Source organism: Rhincodon typus, chromosome 34 (genome assembly GCF_021869965.1).
Source record: "Rhincodon typus isolate 14 chromosome 34, sRhiTyp1.1, whole genome shotgun sequence".
Classification (NCBI taxonomy): domain Eukaryota; kingdom Metazoa; phylum Chordata; class Chondrichthyes; order Orectolobiformes; family Rhincodontidae; genus Rhincodon; species Rhincodon typus.
In genome coordinates, this window is record NC_063365.1 from 902,759 (window position 1) to 925,909 (window position 23,151).

The 23,151-nt window shown below is 43.4% G+C and overlaps 1 protein-coding gene across 1 annotated transcript in view; it reads right to left on the reverse strand.

Moving 5' to 3' along the window:
• Positions 1 to 4,048: 4,048 nt before the first annotated feature.
• The window catches only part of LOC109917574 (nuclear factor NF-kappa-B p100 subunit-like), a 37,566-nt gene continuing 18,463 nt past the window's right edge, over positions 4,049 to 23,151 (reverse strand). The window contains exons 10-22 of the mRNA XM_048616305.1: positions 21,480 to 21,618; positions 20,152 to 20,268; positions 19,728 to 19,934; positions 16,954 to 17,095; positions 14,351 to 14,465; positions 13,038 to 13,248; positions 12,071 to 12,240; positions 10,513 to 10,615; positions 9,587 to 9,702; positions 8,777 to 8,849; positions 7,650 to 7,822; positions 5,809 to 5,920; positions 4,049 to 5,500 (exon numbers count right to left, since the gene is read on the reverse strand). Of these exons, the coding sequence (XP_048472262.1) occupies positions 5,394 to 5,500; positions 5,809 to 5,920; positions 7,650 to 7,822; positions 8,777 to 8,849; positions 9,587 to 9,702; positions 10,513 to 10,615; positions 12,071 to 12,240; positions 13,038 to 13,248; positions 14,351 to 14,465; positions 16,954 to 17,095; positions 19,728 to 19,934; positions 20,152 to 20,268; positions 21,480 to 21,618 (1,785 nt within the window). The 3' untranslated portion in view covers positions 4,049 to 5,393. The remainder of the gene's footprint in view (positions 5,501 to 5,808; positions 5,921 to 7,649; positions 7,823 to 8,776; positions 8,850 to 9,586; positions 9,703 to 10,512; positions 10,616 to 12,070; positions 12,241 to 13,037; positions 13,249 to 14,350; positions 14,466 to 16,953; positions 17,096 to 19,727; positions 19,935 to 20,151; positions 20,269 to 21,479; positions 21,619 to 23,151) is intronic.

Here is a 23,151-nt window from a genome sequence, read left to right on the forward strand (position 1 = left end):
CTTCCTGACCCATAGACCGCAACCAGTAGGGGTAGGCGACCACATCTCCTCTGCCATAATCCTCAACACTGGTACCCTGCAAGGCTGCAGACTCAGCCCCCACTATACTCCATATACACTCGTGATTGTGTGGTCAAATTCCACCCCAAATCCATTTACAAGTTTGTCGATGATACCATCGTTGTAGGTTCGATCTGAAACAACGATGAGACAGAATACAGTAAAGAGATGGAGTGATTAGTGGCATGGTGTAAAGACAACAATCTCTCCATCAATGTCAGCAATGAAGGAGCTGGCCATTGACTTCAGGAAGCGGAGTGGAGGCCACGCCCCTGTCTGCATCAATGGGGCTGAGGTGGAGATGGTCAAGAGCGTCAAGTTCCTAGGAGTAATGATCACCAACAATCTGTCCTGGTCCACCCACGTCAACGCAACGGTTAAGAAATCACAACAATGTCTCTACTTCCTCAGGAGGCTAAGGAAATTTGGCATGTCCATAAGGACTCTAACCAATTTTTATAGATGCAGCATGGAAAGCATCCTACCTGGATGCATCACAGCGTGGTGTGGGAACTGATCTTCCCAGGACCGCAAGAAACTACAGAGAGTCGTGAACACAGCCCAGTACATCACGTAAACCAGCCTTCCATCCATTGACTACATCTGTACTTCCTATTGCCTCAGGAAAGCAACCAACATAATCAAAGACTCCTTGTCACCCTGTTTATACTCTCTTCCATCCTCTTCCATCGGGTGGAAGATAGAGAAGTTTGAATACACATACATCAAGAATAGCTTCTTCCCTGATGTTATCAGACTTTTGAACAGACCTCTCAAATTTTAATTCTGATCTCTCTCTCTGCACCTTCTCTGCAGCTGTAACACTGTATTCTGCATGATGTTCTGCTACCTTGATGCACTTTGAACGGTACGATCCGCCTACATAGCATGTAAACCAACACTTTTCACTGTATCTCGGTACATATAACAACAAATCATACGATCAAGGATAAGGGATGGCAGATTTAAAACAGGGACGAGGAAAAATTACTTCTCTGAAAAGGGTCATGAATCTGTGGCATTCACTTCCCCAGAGTGCCGTGGATGTTGGGACATTGAGTAAATTTAAGGAGGAGATAGACAGAATTTCAATTAGTAAGGGGTTGAAGGATTATGAAGAGTTGAAGTCAAGATGAGATCAGCCATGATCATATTAAATGGGGGAGCAGGCTCGAGGGGCTGAAAGGCCTACTCATCCTCCTAGTTCTTACGTTCTAAAGGGACAGCCTATGGTGTTAAAGAGACAGGCCAAGTCCCAAACGGACAGGTCACTGTTTTAAGGAAACGGGCTGTTGTTTTGAAGAGACAGGTTATAGAATCATAAAGTTTGTACAACACACAAAGTGCTCATTGTGTTTGTGCTGGCCATGAATCATCTGTCTCTTCAAATCCCATTTTCTAGCACTTGGCCCTTAGCCTTGCATGCATTGGCATTTCAAGTGTTCACCTGAATAGTTCAATGTCTTGAAAAGTTTCTGGCTGTACCACCATTTTAGGCAGTGAGCTCTACATACTGAACACCCTCAGGGTGAATAATATCCTCAAAATAACTTCTGAACCTCTGCTTCTTACCTTAAAACTATGTCCCCTTATAATTGACCCCTCTGCTAAGGGGAACGGTTTCTCTGTGTCTACTCAGTCTATACCCCTCAAAATTTTACACCTCAATCAGATCCTCCCTTAGCCTTCTCTGCTCTGAGGAAAACAAACCCAGTCTAATTGGTCTCTCTTCATCGCTGAAATGCTCCAGCCCAGACACGCTCGCTGATGTAATCACATCCTTCTTACATGCGGTCAAGTTTGGTGAAGGGACACAGACAGCAATCTTTCCTTTTTCCATGTGCTAAACTCTAATCAGAGCACAAATTATGATATTTAAAAGTCACTTCAGCCTCCTGTCTGCTCATTAAACAAGTTGAATTTTTTATTATACCTTTAATGTCATAAAATGTCCTACAATGCATAGGCCATTACCAAACAAACTTTGGTACTGACTGTAAAAATGCACTAAGGACAAAGAGCAAAACGTAGGATTGGAGTTTGGAACACTCAGCCATTGTCCAATACTTTGAGATTCCTGTACCTCGTGCAGCCAAATGTAAGATGAACCAGCAAACTAACCACAGCACTGGGGTATAAGGGGGCCATTCAAGTGGGGACTGTAACAAGGACTATTGTAGTAGTATGGGACAGTGTAGTTGGAAGAAAAGATATTAAACAAGAATGTCTTGCTGCACTACACAGGGCCTTGGAGAGGCACACCTGGAGTATTGTGTGCAGTTTTAGTCTCCTCATCTCAGGAAGGGTGCTCTTGCTACATTGGGAGGGGGGTGAAGGTTTACCAAGTTGATTTCTGGGAATGCAGGATTAGCATATGAGAAGTAATTGTGTCAGTTCGGATTGTATTCAGTGTAGTTTAGAAGAAGTTTAACAGGACTATACAGGTTACTTGATTTTGGGGGAGTCCAGAAACAGGGCTCATAGTTTAAGGATAAGGGGTAAACCTTTTAGGACTGAGATGAGGGGAAATTCTTTCGTCCAGAGAGTAGTGAGCCTGTGAAATTCACTTCCACAAAAAGTGACTGAAGCCAAAACATTATGTTTTCAAGAAAGATATTGATGTAATGCTTGTGGCTAAAGGGATTAAGGAATATGGGGGGGATGGAATTAAGGTATTTAGCCCCATGATGAGCAATGATCATATTGAATGGTGGAGCAGGCTCAGGAGTTTGAATGGCCTATTCCTCTCCTATCTTCTATGTTTCTATTGGTCTCCAGTCAAGAGCACAAGGTTATGTTACCTACCGACTGCCAGGCTAACGAGCATCATCCTCCTCAGGGACAGAGAGGAACTTGGACTGAGGAGACAAGTTAAGAAGTGAAGAATGTATGGTTTATGGTGAGAACGTTTGAAGAGTTTGCATGTCATGTTCACTTTGGTACAGCTTAATGAGGCCACACAGTACCTCAATGAAATAAAATGCATGTTTAGGGACAAACCGGGCGGGGGGAGGTTTTAAACGGAATAAAGAAAAGGAGTAATGACCAGTGAAGGCTTCACTTCTGGCTGAAAGCGAGTAAGAGCTGAGGAGGAGGTAAATATTTCTCCCATCACAATGGGGTTAGATGCTTTTGACAATGCACTGTCTGAGCATTGTTGTCCAGGAGACCTCGATGCTGTATTCAGTGAGATTCTGGACGCTGTAATTTCACAATCAGGAATAAAAGGTATGTTCAGCCAAAGGAAGCAGTTGCCAGGTGAGACCAGCAGCAGCTTACAGTCTTGAATTCGAGAATCTTCCTCAGCCACTGTGGGTATGGTGCAAACTTAAAATTCAACCTTAGTAGTACCTTCTTAGGAGACTGAGAGAACAACAAAATACCAGCCAAAGGAGCAAATGCCCATCCTGGCATATATGGTGCTAATTCTCAGGCTACAAGAGAGTACTCAACAGATTGGGCAGTGATCACAGCACAGGGAAGGGAAGCAGATCAACAGGTAATTGTTGGTGACATTCATGTGATCACTGACATTCTAATCTGGAGGAGTCAGAGACAAACGTTTCTGAATTTTTTTTATCCCCCTCTATCATCCCAGGGAATCTCTTCTGCCATTCCCAGAGGATGAGTTGATTGGGAGAAACACACACACACACACACAGGTCTGTATGCATGTGTATTTCTCTGTATAGGAAGGATGCAGAGTGTGTATTTATGATATTCCAGGCATCATGAGTGTCAAGGCAGGTTTGATAGACAACTATTCTTGCTAATCACCTTGTCATGTCTGTGTTTCATTCCATCTTTCAGTGCCACCTGATACTGAAATAATCTTAATCTTGCTCTTGTAATGATTCAGTTTCCATTGTATGTTGTAGTTGGTGCTGCAGTCCAATATAGCGATGAATCATTACCAGAATAAAGAAATGCATTCAACTTGTGCATAAATTCAGCAGCAAAATGAATGAAGATCCTAGTGCAAATCTACTGGTTTTTATAATTTTATTTTATAAAACGTCTTGAAGGAATTTAAGCCACAGAAACATTATCAAAAGTATATTAACAGTGCTTTTCACTTATACCAAAGATACACATTGTATCATTCTGTTGATGGCGATTATTGGTAGTCAGCCAACTCTGCCATGAGGAGACTGTGTAATGACAGCAGAAGACTTCTTCCAACAAAATAAATTGATATCCTTAAAAGTGATGATTTTAGCAATCATCTGCTTTATGTGGATGTGTTCTGTTTAGGATAGAACTGGCCTGAACCAAATCATTCAAAGGCACTCCAGCAATATCAGCTTTATTGATCAAAGTTTAAACTAATCAGCGCATAATTACTCCTACAATCTTTGCATCTTACACTATAAAATCATAAATTAAACAAAGAAAAAGATAAATAAAACAGATCAGTACAAGACTGAGAGGGAAACTGAGCACTGGTGACTCAATCTCCTGCTGGTTATCCAGTCCCCACAAAACACTGAGAAACATCAGTTTGGAATTGCAGAGTGTGGCTCAGGATGAGGCTCCTCTCGATAGACTGTGGATGTTTCTTCCCCAAAGTGACCACATTTACAGGTAGACATTCCCCTTTTTGTTTTTCCACTCTTCCTCTGCAATGAAATAGTGAGGCCAAGGCGGGTGTCACAGGTTCTGAGAGAGGGTAATGAGAGAGAGCTTCCGATTCAGAACCAGTTTGTGGCCCTTTCCTGGTGAAGTACCCACATTATCCAATTAATAACACTGGAATAGGGTTGGTGTCATCAGGAATATGGTGGTTTACACAGTAGGTTGTGTGGAGACCCTGAAACCTGACCAGTGTGGACAGGAAGATAGGATGAAGGAGAGAATTGGACCCATTGTCAGGCTAGCTCTTCATTGTGCCCTCTCTCAGCCCTGCTCTCCAATCAATGAAACCCAGTCACAGGGCCAACACAGCAAGAGACAACATCCAGTTGTGTTCTTTATTGAATGTGAACTCTTTAGCACAAACATAGACGTGTAAACATTAACCTGTTGTTTTATCCACACTGAGGTCTGTGCTTCACCCTTTAGAGCACTGGGAGGAACTCCACAGCAGAATAGGCAATTAGTGAGTGAGACTGAAATAACCAGTCAATCCCAACACACTGGGATCAATGACAAAATCACCCGTCAATTTTCAATTGTTAATATAAAGAGGCCAGAATCCAAAGGCAGGCAAATCACAAACATGTTCTTTTTAAAGGTATCCTTTCTAAAGGATCAGCTTGTTACAGTTTGTAGGAATGATGATCTCTTTCTTTTAATTCTCTCAGTTGTGTAGAAACATGAGATCCTGCTCCCTGTTAAACCTGTTGGTCACTAGTCTGGGTCGTGGTACTCAAATGATCTTTTGAACTGATGACCTGTTGTGAGCCGCTCTCATAGGCACTGTCCACGGATTGCTTCGCATCTGCAAGAAACAGACTTTCTTCAATCTCAGCTTCCACAACAGACCAGGGGACATGGGGTGAAAGCCTGCACGCCAGACCACTCACCCCCAAAACCTCTCCACCACCCCTCATTCATTCCCCCCGCCCCTGTCCCTCACAACCCCAGCCATCGCATTTCACCTTAGCCCTAGAATCCACACTGCCCTCCAGCCCCTAACTTTCAATGACTGTGGTTGTATGAAACAGGTTTGGGAGATGGCCATATTGACAAGCACGGGAGCAATGTTCCTTCACTCCATCATTCCCTTCAAGAGCACACGACACATACCTGACGACTGAAGTGCTTTATACGTTTCTGTTTTCTGGATTATGTTCACAGCCGTCTTCAATCCCAAACACTGTAGTGCGTTAACCAACTGCTCGATTGTTCCACCCGAAATCTGAAGAGACACCGAGAGAGAGATTTGCATCTTCACTTTTCAATATTGAGCTATCACATCAGTACATTTGAAACCACTCCACATTCCGTCAACAAGTAAACACAGTGAGCCACTGGATAGTCCTGCTGTGAATTTACAGGATTGAGACAGGGCAGTGAAAGAGCAGTCTAGCAGGAGGTGGTCATAGGAAACAGGAATTTGCTGCCTCAAAGATTGGCTTCCTGGTTTAAAGCTCTTCTCCCTGGTATAATTCTGGTGAACAAACACAGGTCACATACAGGAGGTACAAGAAAGGTATTAAGAAGCTAGATGAAATATTGGCCTTTATCTCAGAGTGATACTGTGTTTAATTCTGGGCACCACACACAGGTTTGGGTGTATTTGCCTTAGAGAGGGCAGCACAGATTCAGCACAATTAAACCAGAGCAAAGAGTGTTTTCTTTTGGAAAGGGGATTCCTGGTTCCTTTGATCATCATTTCACCAGACTGCTCATACACTGGCCCTGTTTTAGTCTTATCCATGTCCCTTTGTAATTTTCTCGTCCCACCTACATCCTCCTAACATAGTGTCATATCCAAGCTTACCTACAGAATTCTGTATTAACTACTGAATTCTCTGTAAGTCATTAATATATATGATGAGTCCCCACAGATCGTAGGGAACTTCACTATTCATATCCCAGAAATCAAGAGTATGTTCCCTTTATCCTAACTCTGACCATGAATTGTTACAGTGCAAAAGGAAGCCATTAGGCCCATTGTGCCTGCACCAGCTCTTCAAACAAGCATCATTACCTAGCACCAATCTCCTGCTATATCCCTATATTTTGTACAATATTTCTTTCCTTCCTCTAAACTCATGAGACCATAGTAGCAGAAGTAGGGCACTCAGCCCATCGATCTGCTCTGCCATTCAACAAGATTGTGCTTGATTTGATTATCCTCAACTGCACTTTCCTGCCCTTTTGCCCATAATCCTTGATTCCCTTACTAATAAAAACTACCTATCTCAGCCTTGAATATACTTAACACCCAGCCTCTACACTCCTACCAGAGGAAATGGTGGAGGTGGGTACAATTACAATAAAGGCATTTAGATGGGCCAAATGCTGGCAAATGGGACTAGCATGGACAAGTTGGAGCGAAGGGTCTGTTTCCATGGTGTATGACTCTATGACTCTTCTGGTGTAAAGAATTTGACTGATTCATTAAACTCTGAGAAAAATTCCTTCTCATCTATGATTAAATAGTTAACCCCTTACTCTTGAGATTATGGCCTCTGATCCTAGACATATCACATGGTTAGGACTCTTTCACAAACCCCATTTTTGCTACTGACCTCTTGTGGATCCACATCAAATGCTTCTGAGTGTCCCCTTAGACTCTTCCCTATTGACTGTGGGTTTTGATAGGGGTATTAAGATGCTGGAGGGATAGGCCTCAATGGGAAAGTGAGAGGACAAGATGCAGTTAAGCGTAGCACCTTCTTTTGCTGAAAGTATTCAGCACAGACTAAGCACTGAACACAGGGGCTTCAATTCATATTAAAATTAGGACCCTTCCCATAAAACACTTTGTTCACTTAGACCCTCAAGAGCCCCGATTACATGACTGAAGGAATAATCGAAGATGATTAATCTTTATGAGCAAATCTGACCTTTTCCATTGTGTTACCGGGCTGTACAGTTTGTGTCAATACAATTGAGAAACAAATACCAGGCAAACATACATCAAAATTATCCAACAGTGACTTGCTTGGAGACTTGGCACTTTTGAGTAACTCAGTAAGAGAGCCAAGGTTTAGATTCTCTGCCAGTTTCATCCAGTCTGACCCTGTCACCTCCTGGTTTAACACTTTGTTCAGTTCTCCCAGGGTTTCAGAACCCAGTGATGCAATATTGCCTGTGAGGAAACGACAGCCAGCAGTTAGTTTACAGTCCAAATAACCAGGGATTCAAAAACACCCCGAAGGAAACGTGCAGAGGAACTGCACTGGGTCCAGATATCCTCCCCTGAAACCTCAGCCATATCTTCAGATTCTGCAGCCTGATGCAGATTAGGGACAGTGAAATGGGTTCATGCAAAGGCCTCACTGGTTGAGGGAGGCAGAGCACTGCCAAGAGGCCTGGTCCACAGTGGAGGAGGCCTGCTTACCTCAGAACACATTAAGTAGTGAAGTTGAACAACAGTGAGCAGAGACTCAGGCAGATAGCGGAGCCCACTCTGACTCAAAGTCTGTACCTAATCATATTACGATCACTATTTTCTGACTCTTGTCCTCTGTTTACATCAGTTATTTCCCTTGCTTCATTTTCTAGAACCGGACCAACTACTTTGTTGGAATAGATGCACAGTAATTGAGTGCAGCATCCTTGACAGAGCCTAAAACACTGTTCTGTTCCTTGACCATAAGCGTGAGATTTGTTCCACTCAATGTCACAGGGTCTATATGAATGCTTTTTCTCCTCTCTAAGCTCATTGGTACCATGCACTGACAAAGCAGAGAACCAGAAACATCACTCACACAGCTCATGAAGGGGAAAGTCAAACACATTCCTTGGAATGGAAACAACATTCAGAATGACTTTGTCTGCAAAGTCTGATCAAGAGAAGAATATTGGTCAGAGCATTCCCGAACTGAGAGATCAGGGACACAGTGACTAATTATTGAGCTATTGGCTTAGATTAGGAACAGTCTCAATCTTTTGCCTAAGACCTGATGGGAGCAAAGGCACTTACTAAAGAGTGAAAGAAAAGCTGTTAGGAGCTTTGCAGAATGGGTTCCCATAGTACAGTGGCTGGTGCGGGTAGTCACTGAGCACGTCGTGCCCAGGGTTAGAATTGAGAGGCAGTTACCTTGTTGGCGTTCAGGCAATTTTTGATCCCCATCCTTCCATTTTGAAGTTTCTCCCAGTAAAATATCACGAACCTGTACAGAGCAAGAGAGACAATCGGTTTCTGCAACGCAGTAAAAGGCCCATTCAATTCAAATCAAAACAAGATCTTAGTGCTCGAACATTACGAAAATCACAAAGTTTACCATTCCTGTGTCAGCCATCTTACCAAGTTTCCTTTTGACTAATCATAGCCAGTTCTTAAATCTAAGTTTCCCAATGGCACTAGGCTGCCTGACACTTAATCATTATGTTCCTTTATTACATTTCTGCTCATGAAAATAGGAGCAGAACTGTAACAAAGGAACACATTGATAAATGAGTAGTTAAAACTGTGGCACATGGAGTCTAATGTGGAGAATGAGTGTCATCCATTTTAGACTGAAGACAGAATTATGGAGGAACTGAGCAACTTAGAATCTATTTGCAGAAATTGGAAAATGCCTGTAGTCTGATATAAAAAAAAATTAGAAATGATAATGGGATGCTCCTTTTACCTAACAAGGCTGAGATACGACAGGGCAAAAGTTCTGTTATAGTTGCAGAGAGATCTAGCTAAACCTGATCTGGAATCCTGCATTCAGTTCTGGGCACTATTCTGGAGGAATGAGCTTAGAGGGGGCACAGAATAGATCAATACTGACACTAAAAGGGCTATATTGCATAGACAGGGATTGCATTGTGTTGTATTGTTGAAGATTAGGTGGGAGGTGGGGGAATCTAATTAGCTGTTGTTCAGATGGCCTGATCCCTCCTCAAGTTGTCCACATACCTTCTCACAGGCAGTGATATCAAGAGGCGTGTGCCCATGGCAGATCTCCTGATCCGATTCATCCTCTTCCTCCGAATCTATTTTGGGTTCATAATTTTCTGCATATTTATCAGCTCCTGCAGTTGGTGGTGGGAGAGATGAAGATTAAAGTCAAACAGATCGTTCAGTCACTAATATATTCTGATTACCCACAATTGGTAAGCTGTGCCCAAGGTGGGAGTTGGACAGAGGGTTCGGGTCTTCTTGCACAAGAGTGGGACAGAGCTTTGGAGAGGATGAGGTGGGGTTTGGGGAGGAAGCTCCGTGCAGAGGGTTGGATCATAACTTGGGTGCAAGGTCGAAGAGCCCACGACAGTGAGGATATTGGCATCATTCCCCTGAATGGTTTTTACGTGTGACTGGGGGAACTGGAGCAAAGGAGAAACAGATTTACTCAATTTTAAAACTAAGAAGTGCATGGATTATCAGTAGTCTTCCTCAACATGAAGAGACAGTGATGAGGGGGCATCATAAAAACAGAAGGAAAGATAGGAGCAAAAATTCCTGCATAGACCGTATTGAAGCAGAGATGGTTTTCCCTCAGGCAGGAACTTTTGGTCTTTTAAATGACAGAAATAGACTGAAATAAAGATGAAGACAAAGGGCTAATGTGAAAGCTACAGCAAGAACAGTCACAGACACAATGAGCCCAAGGGGCTGCTTCTGGTCTGTAAACTTCAATGATGCTGTGGCTCAAACAAAGATACAGTCTCAGTGGGGTAGAAATCAAATGACAACTAGACTTCCCTTTCCTGAATTTTCTGGAAGTGGAACATTCAGACACACAGAGGATCTCATATGGTGTCTAATTTACACTGTGACTCTGAGGGAGATTTGGCCCCATCAAGTGTTGAGAACAGGAGTGAACAGATGCCCTTGTGACAAACCTGCAGTCAGCAGCATAGCTGTGAGAGCTGGGAGACCGTATCCTGCAGCCAAGTGAAGAGCAGTGTTCCCCTCAAATGTAGGCCGGTCCACCTCCACTTCAGCCTGGGACAAACAGCAACAAATCGTTATTAGAATTGTCTGCTTGGCACAAGGGTTTACAAACAGATCAGCAGTTGATCCTTTCAGCACAGTCAGACCAAGTGTCTTCACTCTCTCAGTTTGTAGGATCCTCTCTGACTCGGGGGCTGGGAGCTTCGTTCCTCAGGGAATCGCTGTCTCCATCTGTTCCCAATCATCCTGTTTTAAATGCAGGGCTTAGGGAGAGGGACAATGAACAACAGCAAATAAAAACCAAAAGAACTGTGGATGCTGTAAATCATAAACAAAAGCAGAAATTGCCAGAAAAGCTCAGCAGCTCTGGCGGAATTTGTGGACAGAAATCAGAGTTAGGATGGGTCACTTGACCCAGAATGTTAACTCTGATTACTCTCCACTTAATGAACAACAGCATGTCAGTGGGTGCACAGAGAGAGTGAGAGAGAGAGAAAACAATGATGAGAAAAGAAAGGCCTCATACAGTCATAGAGATCTCCAGCCAGCACTTGGCCCATGTGCACTTGCGATGCCAGGTCCATCTAAATACTTCTTATACATGCACAAGAGAAACAGAGTGTACAAGGGAGTGAAAAAAGTGTGAGAGAAAGAATGTATGAGTGAGAGAGTGACAGAGTAGCAGTAGAAGCACAAATAGAAAACCAAGGGGAAGTGAGGAAGTGACTCTGAGACAAAAGAGAGAATGAAAGATTGATAATAATCAGAAAGCAGTAAGAGAGAGCAGCACACAGAGTAACTTGCGGCAGACTTATGGTGTTAAATGCTGAAATAAAGATGCATAAAAAGCTGTGAGAACTTTGGTGGGGCCTGACCTTAGCGAGAGATGGATTAAGGAGGCTGGTAAAGCAGCAGCCTGAATTGGGGGAGAACATAGCACAAAGAATTCAGGACTAGTTTCTGACTTGCAAAGTATGGATATAAAACTTTAAACACTTCAGAAGCAGCTTAAGTGACAAGACCCCTGCCTCCATAAACATTGGAACATGCAGAATATTGTAGCTCTTTCATTGGACTGCTGTTATACTTTCCCCATTGTTCATCAAGCTCTCTTTAAGGATCTCAGAAACACCAATTTATCCATCCCAGTTGGCTAGTGACCAATACTGCACACTGGTAAACGCCCGGAAAACTTCACCTCAGGAGACCCTGGAGAGCACAGACTCCTTGGTGATTGTAACATGTAGGAGCAGAAGTAGGCCATTTGGTCCATTGAGTCTGCTGTGCCATTCAATGGGATCATGACTGATCTGATAATCTCACCTCCACTTCCCTGCCTTTTCTCTTACTGATTAAAAATGTGTCTTTTATCGGCCTTGATGTTAAGCGCGAGAGAACAGGCTGGTTTAGCAACCTACAGAATACGTGCTAGGGGAGAAAGGATGAGGAGGTGAGTGCCCCATGGCCATCTGCAGAGACACCATTACCATGTCTAAAGTAACTTACTTCCAACAAGAGGTGCGCAGCCAGATTCAGACTCTGGACCTCCACAGCCAAGTGCAAGGGCGTTCGGCCACTCTTCTGTTCAGCTACGTCTTTATCGGCTCCTTTGTTCAGCAGAACTTGCACCAAATTTTTATTCATGGCTTTCACTGCCAAATGCACAGGGTACAATCCTGGAGAAAGAAAGGAACAGATCAGGCACAGTCAGTTAAAAATGGACACTCCATGATTGGCTAAGAAAAATATCAGTTACACATTTGCTGAGATTCTACATCTTAAAAAAAGGTGGAAGTTTTGGGTTATATTTGATCTCCTTTATGTCCTATGGTATTGAACCTTGCTGGGCATAGCTATTAAGAGACCAGAAGGCGCCTGGGGATGCGGACACAGTAACACAGGCACAGGTACTCCTCACTCGAGCAGCCACACACAGGATTGTGCATGAAGATCAGCAGCAGGAATCCCAACCTCTCTGGAATACAAGGAAAACTGGGAAAATTGCAGTGGTCCCACCATTGGAGGGGAGGTCAGTTAACTCCACCACCACCACCAGGGGTCAAACCTGGGCTCCTGTGCTTTGGCAGCTTGCATCAGACCAGGGGGAGGTGATGGCCTAGTGGTATTATCGCTGGACTGTCAATCCAGAGACCCAGATAATGTCCTGGGGAACTGGGTTCAAATCCCTCCATGGAAGATGATGGAATTTGAATTCAATAAATATTTGGAATTAAGAGTCTAATGATGACCATGAATTGATTGTTGGGGAAAAACCCATCTGGTTCACTAATGTCCTTTAGGGAAGGAAACTGCCATCCTTACCTGGTCTGGCCTACATGTGACTCCAGACCACAGCAATGTGTTTGATTTTAACTGCCCTCTGGGCAATTAAGCCAGCGATGCCCTCATCCTGTGAATTAATAAAGAAAAGAAACGGTGGTGGACATTTTAACGATGGGTTTGTGAACATTACCATTACAGTCTGGCATTTTCATCAGCCTGCTGAGGGCCTGAGGTTTGACATGTTCCAGCAGTAATTCCACCATCTTCTCATCTTTTCTGTGGAGAGCAAGGTGGAGGATAGAGTTTCCATGACGATCCAAAATAGTGGCATTAGCCCCAGCAGTGAGTAAGAGCTCAACAATCCTGTGTTGCTGGGTGATTACTCCAAGGTGCAAAGGGGTCTAGGATACAGAAAACAAAGCAATCACAAAATGTTTGAGGCTTACAGCACAGTGATCAAAGTGCTAACCCTATTCTGTCCCTGTCCTGGGAGTGTTTGATGGGGTACAGTACAGAGAGAGCTTTACTCTCTATCTAACCCCATGCTACCCCCGCCCTAGCTGTGTTTGATGGGAGACAGTGCAGTGGAAGCTTTACTCTGTATCCATGCTGTCCCAGTCGTGGGAGTGTTTTATGAGGACAGTTGGAGGGGGCTTCACTCTGTAACAAATCCCTATACTGTACCTGTCCAGGGAGTGTTTGATGGGGAAGTATCGAGAGACCTTTACTCTGTAGCTTATCTTGTGCTGTACATGTCCTGGGAGCATTGGATGACAATAGTGTAGAGGCAGCTTTACTCTGTATCTAACCCCTTGCTGTACCTGTTTTGGGAGTGTCTGATGGGGTCAGTGTAGTGCAAGATTTATTTTGTATCTAACTCCATGCTGTCCCTGAACTGGGAGTGTTTGTTGGGGTAGTGTAGTGGAAGCTTCACTCTGTAATATAACCCAATGCTGTACCTGCCCTGGGGGCAGTTTGATGGGGACAGTGTAGAGACAGCATCACTGTATACCTAATCCCTGTGGCCTTGTTTGCTATATGTGTATATGCTGTCTTTGCTATATTTGAATGTGACACCTTCAGTGATCTGGATTCAGGAATTGGAAGTAGAAGAGCCACATTTCTGTGTACAGCAACTTGATGGGTAACTAATTGATGTGAAATATAATAAGATACCAGATGACATTAAAAAGGCTGGAAGGATAGGCATGTAAACATCAAATCAGCTTCAATCTAAATAAATGTCGAGTACAAAGGAAAGCAATTCCAAAACCAAGTATGACACTGAGCCACATAGAGGAATGTTAGGTCAGATGACCAAACCTTTAGGTCATATACGTTTTAAGAGATCATTGGGAATATTATTGTACAGAGACTGACCTGACGTAGATCATTGGGAATGCTGATGTACAGAGACTGACCTGACGTAGATCATTGGGAATGCTGATGTACAGAGACTGACCTGACGTAGATCATTGGGAATGCTGATGTACAGAGACTGACCTGACGTAGATCATTGGGAATGTTGATGATGTTCTGCCCTGGAATACTGACGATAACCTGGAGCAGCTGCTGAACCACCAGAGGCTGTTGATGGATGATGGCCAAATGTAATGAACTGTTGAGAGAAGAGAGCCCATTAAAAGTGCAGCTCAGCACTGTCTGCAAATAGTATCTGGAACAAAGTGCCAGCCTCAGATAGCACTGAGACATTTCGTTGACCTGATTTGGGGGAGGTATATGGATTGGATTGGCTCCTCCCTCTGTGATCAACTTTCCTCAGTGGGTACAGTAGATTTCCTTCAAACCCCAGTCTCCACCCTGTGAGAATTGATATCCACATCCCAGTCAGTTCTTGGACAAATCCACCAACCCCGGCAAAGGTGGGCACAAGACTCCAAAGTCAACTAGGATACCTCAGAACTGGGATGGCAGCTGGAACCCACTGCCCTCTAAACCTGCTGCTCTCCAAAACTAGTCTTTTCCCATTTACTTCCCCAAATCCTTCTCAAATTCTTTCACATTCCATGCTGTTGCTGAGTGCACTGGACTTTATAAGATGGTTATGCTTCAGACAGTCTTCTTTAATTTGCGGTAAAATGGAGTTGCTTGGAGAAGGGGATGGGACCTCTGTGCAATCTGCTTGGAGTAGGCCTGTGTAACCTGATACCAAGTCTGCCTGGAGACCAACGCACATGATCTACTCATTATGGAGACAAGAAATGTAAATCAAAACTTATTCAATGTCAGCTGTAAGTTTGAACACTAGGATAGAAAGGAGAAAGGACCTGGTCTTGCTGCTGACAGACTCTTAAATTCAATCAGACAGAAAGATTTCAGGGAGGAGACGAAAGCAGATGCTCCTTTGCCAGTGTGACAATGCTGTCACATTAAAAAGGTTGTTTTGTCCCGAGTTTTTATTTGAAGAGAGATGGTAAAAGCAGAGGTGTCAAAGTGGGCTATGGGAGATGGCCTAAGTCAACAGAGGAGGCCTTTAGGTTTTGTTTTGAAACAATGGAAGTGGAGTGGCCGGTTCTCACAGATCAAACTTCCTGTAGCAATAAGAAGCTGTTTGGGTCCCAGAAGAGTTGGAGTTTCAGTAAAAATGATTCCTAGCTGCTACATTCTCTGAAATCTCTCTTGATGTTGTTCCACCCTGATTGGAAAACTGCATGTAAGAATCTGTGTTTGAATTTACCTTTTTGCCAAGTGGTGTGTTTATGGGATGTTATTACTAATTAACTGTTCTAATATAGTAAATACTGTATCTATTATTAGTTAAGTTTTCCAATAGTTAAGTCATTCTAAATTCCTCTTCCTTTTGTTTGTATTTTAACTGTAGTGTTTAAATAAATTGTGTTTTGCTTAATGTCGAGTAGTTTGACCAGTCACATCATATCTGGAACATGCACTTCATACCTACCTTTAAAAAAAATAAAAAGTTAGGGTCTAGGCTACCTTCTTAAAATAATTTGAGGGGGTCTGGTCTAGTCCGTAAGCAGCTAGTCAAAAGAAAGGGAATCTTTAAGGAAAGCTATCCTGGAATTGGAGGCAGTCCAGAGAAGATTCACTCAGCTGCTCCTGGGTATGGAGGGATACTCTTATGACAAGTGGTGGAGTAGGTTTGGCCTGTACTCATTGGAGTTTGGTGGAATAAGAGATGACCTCATTGAAACACAATTAAAGGGACTTGACAGAGTAGATGTGGAGAGGTTGTAGGAAAGTTTGGACCAAAGGGTATAATCTCAGAATAAGAGGTTACCCATTTAAGACAGAGATGAGGAGATATTTCTTCTCCGAGAGAGTAGTGAATCTTTGGAATACTTCATCATAGAGGGCTGTCAAGGCTGGATCATTAATTAGATTCAAGTTTGAGATAGACAGATTTTTAAGATGGGAATCAAGGGTTATGGGGAAAAGGCAGGAAAGTGGAGTTGAAGATTATCAGATCAATTATGATCTCATTGAATGGCTCAGCAGATTCAATGGAATAAATAGTCTACATCTGCTCCTATGTATTTTGGGCTCATCCAAGCAAGGGCTGAAACCCTGCTTGATGAAACAAAGATTGTGAAGAGTTAAGAATCGAGGAATTGTGACAGTGTATCTTGTTATTTGGAACCCATTTGTGTTCAAAAGATTGTGTGAAGAGGAGTGCTTTTAAAAGGACACTGGAAGTTTCACCCTGGTTGGGCAGGGAGAAGGGAGGCTGTTCAGGCAGAAGAATCTCAGGATTCTCATACACATGGCTTAAAGTGACTCCTGCCAAGAGTATGGAGGAGGTATCAATATGGTTTGGGGTTTTCAGCGATGTTAAGAAGTGAATTCTGACAATAGCTTTAGCTGTAATGCAGCATATTAATTGCCTGTGAACTAATAATTAGATAATGTTGATTTTAATTTGTTTGTTGTAGTAAAAGTCTTGGGTTGTGAAATCTCATTATGTGATTGCAGAGGGCACTGGGAAATTCATATCTTTTTTCAGTCTCTAATGGAATCACAGTACGTCACTGTAAACACACCACTGGGTAGGTACATCATCAAAAATACATCACCAAGGAGACATCACTGTAAACACATTGTTTCAGGAATAAACAATTACTTACGTGTCTCCATTTTCATCCTGAATAGCTGTCAGGTGTCTCTGAACAGCCAATAGCATGCGTACGTCCCCAGTGATGGCATAGTCCAACAAAGCTCGGGCTGTACGCTCTGTAATCTGTAGAGCTCTCATATGAAGAAATTGCTCTGTAGAACAAAGGAAGAATTAGTGACCAGCATCTCCTACTAAACAAGCTCCACATTCAAACAGGAGAAAGCCATGCAGTCCTCAAGCCTGTTCTGTCATTCAATGAGATCATAGCGTAATTACATTTACCTGCACATGCCCCATATCCCTTAGTACTTTAGCTAATTTGGCCCGTTTCCCTTAGTAGCTTTAGCCGATTTGCCCTATATCCCATGATACCTTTAGCTAACACAAATTTGCAAAACTCTTTTACAATTAACAAATAATTCAGTATCAATTGCTGTTTACAGGTGATCCCAAATCTCTACCATCCTTTACGCTTAAAAGTGTTTCCTAATTACACTACTGATTCCAGACTATGTCCTAGATGCCCCAAAAGCGGAAAGAGTATACCTTATCCATTCTCCTTAATATGAACCCATAACTTTTTAAGTCATAAGATCTACAACACTAGTTTGTAGAATCTCTTCTTGTAATGTAACCTTTGGCTTCTGATAAATCTTCACTACACTCCCTCCAAAGCCAATATCTCCTTCCCACTGGTGCCGCGAACTGCTGTAAGCAGGACTTTATGCAAGTCAAGCATCAAGTTTCCCCTCCTGTATATAAAAGGCCAGCAGTCCCCTAACCTTTTGAATTATTTTCTAGACATGTTTATGACACTTTAATAATGTATTTACCGGGACGCCCTCCACCCCGAACCGCCGAGAGTCCACTGATTAAGTCCAAATTCGATAGTCTCACACTTGCCTACTTCAAAAAATATTTGCCACAGTTTTGCTCATTCTCAGTCTGTCAATATCTCTTGGTAATTTTAATGTTTCAATCCACTCTGTGTGCAATATCACTTATCTCTAAGTAAACTTTGACTATACATGATTTTCTACACAATCATCTCAGTCACTGATAAATACAGTGAATAGTTTGATAGTACAACACAAGATCATAGGACCAGTGCAAGACACCACTCTGCCCATTATTCACCTCTGGATCTCCCAATACTTAGCCCATTTCCTAACAGGTCAATCATTTGTCTTCAATCCCACAAGCTTCCACCTTTGCCAACAATCTCTGATGAGGCACTTTTGTAAATGAGTTCTGGCAGTCCAAATAAATGCTACAGACACATAAATAACATGCAGGGACATCCTTTGTCTACAACTTTAGTCACCTCTTGAAAACGTTCAATATGCTTCAGCAATCATGGCCTATTCTCTACAAATCTAGGGCGGGTTTCTTTGATCAGCTGAAACGTAAAGGAGCTCTGTCATTCTACACACAATTTCTCAACAATGATTGTTAGATTATCTGTTCTGCAATCTTTTGGTTTCCTCTCTCACCTCACTATATAGCAGAGTGGTTGGCAGTTTTCCAGTTTAAAGAACCGGTTCCTGAATCAAGTTAGAGTGGAGAATTTGTCACAGCTATGGGCCTAGTGTAGGAAAGTGGGACTCGTGTAGGTAGTAGTGTATTTTTTAGCTGTACAGACTCAATGGGCCGAAGGGCTCCTTCTGTACTGTATGATTCTATCAATCTTAAAAATAATTTAAACTGGAACTTCTACATTGAACAAGACCCAATATAGTTTCTGGTACAAGTTCTGAACATTTCAATAAGGACGAATCAAGGCTAGAGTTCCTTGGAGACAAAGAATATGGTGAAGCAAAAGACAGGCTATATGATACACATCAGGTGAATTCTTCAAGCAAGAGCCGGACCAAATATAGTAAGAGGTGGAGTGAAGTGAACAATGAGATTGGCAAGAGAGGGGATAGATTGACACTTAATGTAAAAGTGAACGCAAAGCTCTTTGCGCAGTCTGTAAAAACTGCGTGGGGTGTAACAGGCAGGATGTGGCCTGTTGGATGGCCATGCCAACTCACTGCGACTCATGATGAAGGCAGCTGCCACCATCTACAGGACCTGATAGCTCCAGTGTAGTACGGGTCGGTGCTGAGGGTGCGCGCACTGTCGGAGGGTCGGTACGGAGGGTGCACTGCACTGTCAGAAAGTCAGAACTGAGCGAGTGCTGCAGTCAGAGGATTGTTTGTCTTAATTTGGAGACTATCACTTTAGATTTTGTTTCAATGTACTATTTTGTACAAACTTTTGTACTCTTACAGCAAAACGCATGATTCAATGTCATTTTTAATGGTCGAATCCACTTGAGGTGCTCCATTAACATATACCTGAACCCTTCGAAATCATTTCCTCCTCAATCAGCCCCTCGCCACTTTACAGCCTGATTAGGATCTTTACCTCTTTTTTATACACCAACTCCCCTGCCTCAACACACACACTGTCCAAAAGGGAACTTTTTTACCCAACCCATTGCAGTACAATCTTCCTCTTGAAGCTGCTTTACAGATTTGAACATTGCCTTCAAACTGGGTCACCACTCCCACAAACTCAAAATCATCGACATGGTGTACAGAACAGACCCTGTGGGACACGGCTTCCTATCACCAACTACTCAGGAAACCCCCACAATTCTCACACTTGCAAAGCAGCTGTGGCTTCCCCTATTTCAATGCTTCTTCTCCAGGATCCCTTGCACTGTCCCGTCAATGTCCTTCTGATAGTCCTGGTACACTGCATCCGCTGCATTTCTGCACATGTCATCTCACCTACCTGACCGAGTGGGGAGCTGATGAGCCTCCCCTGAAGAGCTGTCCGTGTTCTGGACCGTGTGTTGTGGTGAGGTGGTGTATTGGAGGCTCTGCTCAGTGGTTAGTTCCATACACCCCTGTGGTCCCCCAGAGTGGTGCATTCCCTGTTGGAACGTGCAGTGTGGGTTCCCAAAACTGTTCATGAAACCGATAGAATTGAAGTTATAACCTGTAAAGAGAGCAACAGAGGTCCTGAGAGTGCTCATGGAGCTCACCATTCAGTCAGCTGGCCAGCTGCTGCACACAAGATAACACCACCCCCAGTTCATTCAACCTCTGCTCCCTTCCCCTGCCCCCACTCTCCTCTGCAGTTTCCCAGCTATTGGAGGCACTGGTCTCTATCTCCCGATAAAAGAATTCAAACAAGATTAAAATTCAGGCCTCACCTCCTCCCCCTCCTCTTCCGCCAAATCCTGTAGCTCCCCCTGATGAGCCCCCTCCCCCAAAATGATCCGAGAAATGAGGGAGTCTCTTCTGCCTTTTGCGATGGACTTCTTCTTTGTCTGTTGGAAGGAAAACAAAGGAGTGATGCAAATGGCTTCCCATCAAATCAGCATTTGCAAAAACATAGCCCCGCTGTCCCTTGCTTAATATCTAACTGTAGGGAGATTAAAGCAAAAAAGAAAAGTAACTTCTGTTTTGAAAAACTTAGTGCATCAATCAGTACTGCAGCCCTGTGAGCGCTCACTCCAGTCTTGGACACACGGGTTATGAGGGGCATATTGAGATTGGCAACCTTGCTCCTTATCTTGAATAGCGGGTGGCAGCAGGCAGGCTCAGACCAAGCTGGAAACTCTGGGCCCAAGGGGAAGGCTGATCTCGGCCTAAAGGCTGAAGGAGGCTCAACCCAAAGTGAGACCATGGATCACTCAGACGTCCCAGCCAATTATCCACAAAGATTATTTCCCCCTTGTGGGAGAGTCTATGACCAGAGGATGTAATTGCAGAATAAGGAATTGCACATTTAAGACAAAGATGAGGAGGAATTGCTTCACTCAAAGTGTAGTGAATCTGTGGAATTCTTTACTGCGGGGAGCTGTCGAGGCTGGGTCACTAACTATGTTCTAGGTTGAGATAAACAGATTTTCAAATCAGTAAGGGAATGAAAGGTAAAGGCAGGAAAGTGGAGTCGAGGATTACCATATCAACCATGACCCTGTTGAATGGCAAAGCAGACTTGATGGGCCAAATGGCCTACTACTGCTCCTGTCTTATGGTTTTATGGCAAGGAGAGGTGAGGCCACACAGGACTGGGAGAGAGGCCACAATCATCTCCACAAGGGTTGTAAATTGAGCACAAAGTTCTGAACAAATCCTTGCAGTCCTGAAGATTGAAAAGTGATCCTGAGCACCGTCGTGTGGTGTACGTTTGCTCTGGAATCCTGAACATTGATGTACAGACCTGGATTCTCAGCTCCTCTCCCCTGAGGGAAACAACTACCATAAAATCTGTGGCAAACATCAACATGGCTATTTTCCATCTGAGGGACCTCGCTGTGTGACAATCAGCTGTCAGTTTAGCTGCAATTCGCAAAGTAGCTCAATTGCATTGAGATGTCCTGAGGTTGTGATATGCTGTTTTTTTAAATATACTTCCCGTTTTCTTTCAAAGGGTCAGGTTTAATTGGCTGACCTCTGAAACAGCACTTGGAAGTCTCGCTGCTGGTGAGAGTATATCTGGGCCCCCAGCTCCAGACCAGGATTGCAGACTTACCTTCCACTCGGGGGCAGTAAGTAAATGCCTTGGCCTCACTGGTTTCACCATCCTTCCTCCTCTTCAGCTGGACAAAGACGGTGATTGGTTTCTCAATATCGATATTCCAGTATCGCGGGGTCCGGAAAACAATGGCAAACTGAGCAATAAACAAACCCACAGAGAAATCACATTTCCAGATGTTTGCACAGCTGCTAAACAGTAACTTTCAAATGGGCAACATCTGGTGAACATCAGCTGGGCTGGAATCCTGATCATTAAATTACAATAGTTCAGAGAAAAAACATCTTGTCCCACTGTGAGAGGGAACAGGTTCAAAACACAAGGCCAACGCTCCAGTGAAGGAGCGCCACACTGTCAAAGGATCAGAGCTTGGGGAGCGCTGCATGTCAGAGGATCACGGTTGAAGGAGTGCTGCATTGTCAGAGAGTCAGAGCTGAGGGAATGCCGCACTGTTCAGAGGGTTAATACTGATGGAGAGCTGCACTGTCAGAAGTACCTCCTTCAGGTGAGGTGTTAGATTAAAAAAAAGAAAAAAAACTGACTTTTCTGTAGTGCCTCTCACAACTTCACATCGCCCAAAGCACTTTGCAGCTCATGATGTAGTTTTGAAGCAAAGTTACGTTAGAAAGTAGGGCATAAAACCCAGTTTCAAAGCTGGATTTATAAAGAGCAGGATGTGCCTGACTGAATTTCTTAAAGAGGAGACTAAATTAATGAACTGTCTACAACTGTTATTCATATGGTGTATCAGAGGCATTTGAGAAGGTCCTTTTCAAGTGATTGTTAGCAAAAGTTGAAGTTAGCTAAGAGGAAGGAAACAGAGAGTGAGAATATTGGAGAGTGATTGTAATCAGCAGGAGGTGAGTGTTGGTAATCCAGTGAGGAATGACCTCTCAGCTATTTATTTATTAATGACCGAGAAGATGGGAGAAAAAGGCACATTTCCAAATCTACTAGTGACCCAACAGAAGGCAGCGTTGTAATCAACGCAGATGAAAATCTAAAATTACCGGGAGATGTGGATTGATCAATAATAAAACAGTAGAAAATTTATTTCAGTGCAGGTAAATGTGAGGTCATTCTCTTTGGAGTGAACAGGGCACTTTGTAACTGGTGAGAGTGCAGTTTGAGAGAGAGCAGAGGGTCCACGTATAGAGATTATTACAATGTGAAGAAACCGATAAAGAACACCTGAAGAAATGCTGGCCTGTTTTAGCTCGAGGATTAGAATAATGTCATGCTTCAGAAACATGAAGACCACAGCTGGTGATTATCTGTGTAGCTCTGGGCACTGCTCCTTCACAAGCAGATGCTGGCCTTGGAGAGGGAGCAGTGTAGCTTTACCAGACAGATAGCTGAATGCTAAGGGTTCCATTATAAGGAGAGCATAAAGCAAACAAAGGCTGTAGTGCCTGGAATTTAGAAGGTTAAATCATGACTTGATTGAAGTTTCAAAGGTGTTAAGGTATTCAGGTAAATGTCACAGAAACTAAGTATTTCAGCCCGCTGGAGAGTCCAGGAATAGAAAGGCAGAGTGTACAAATTAGTGTTCAGATGTTAAGCCTGGATTCTCTCTTTCTCTTGCTCTCTCTCTCTCTCTTTCCCCCCACTTCTTCATACTTTTTACTATTTAGGATGCAGTCCCAGAACACAAAGCCCAGCAGCACAC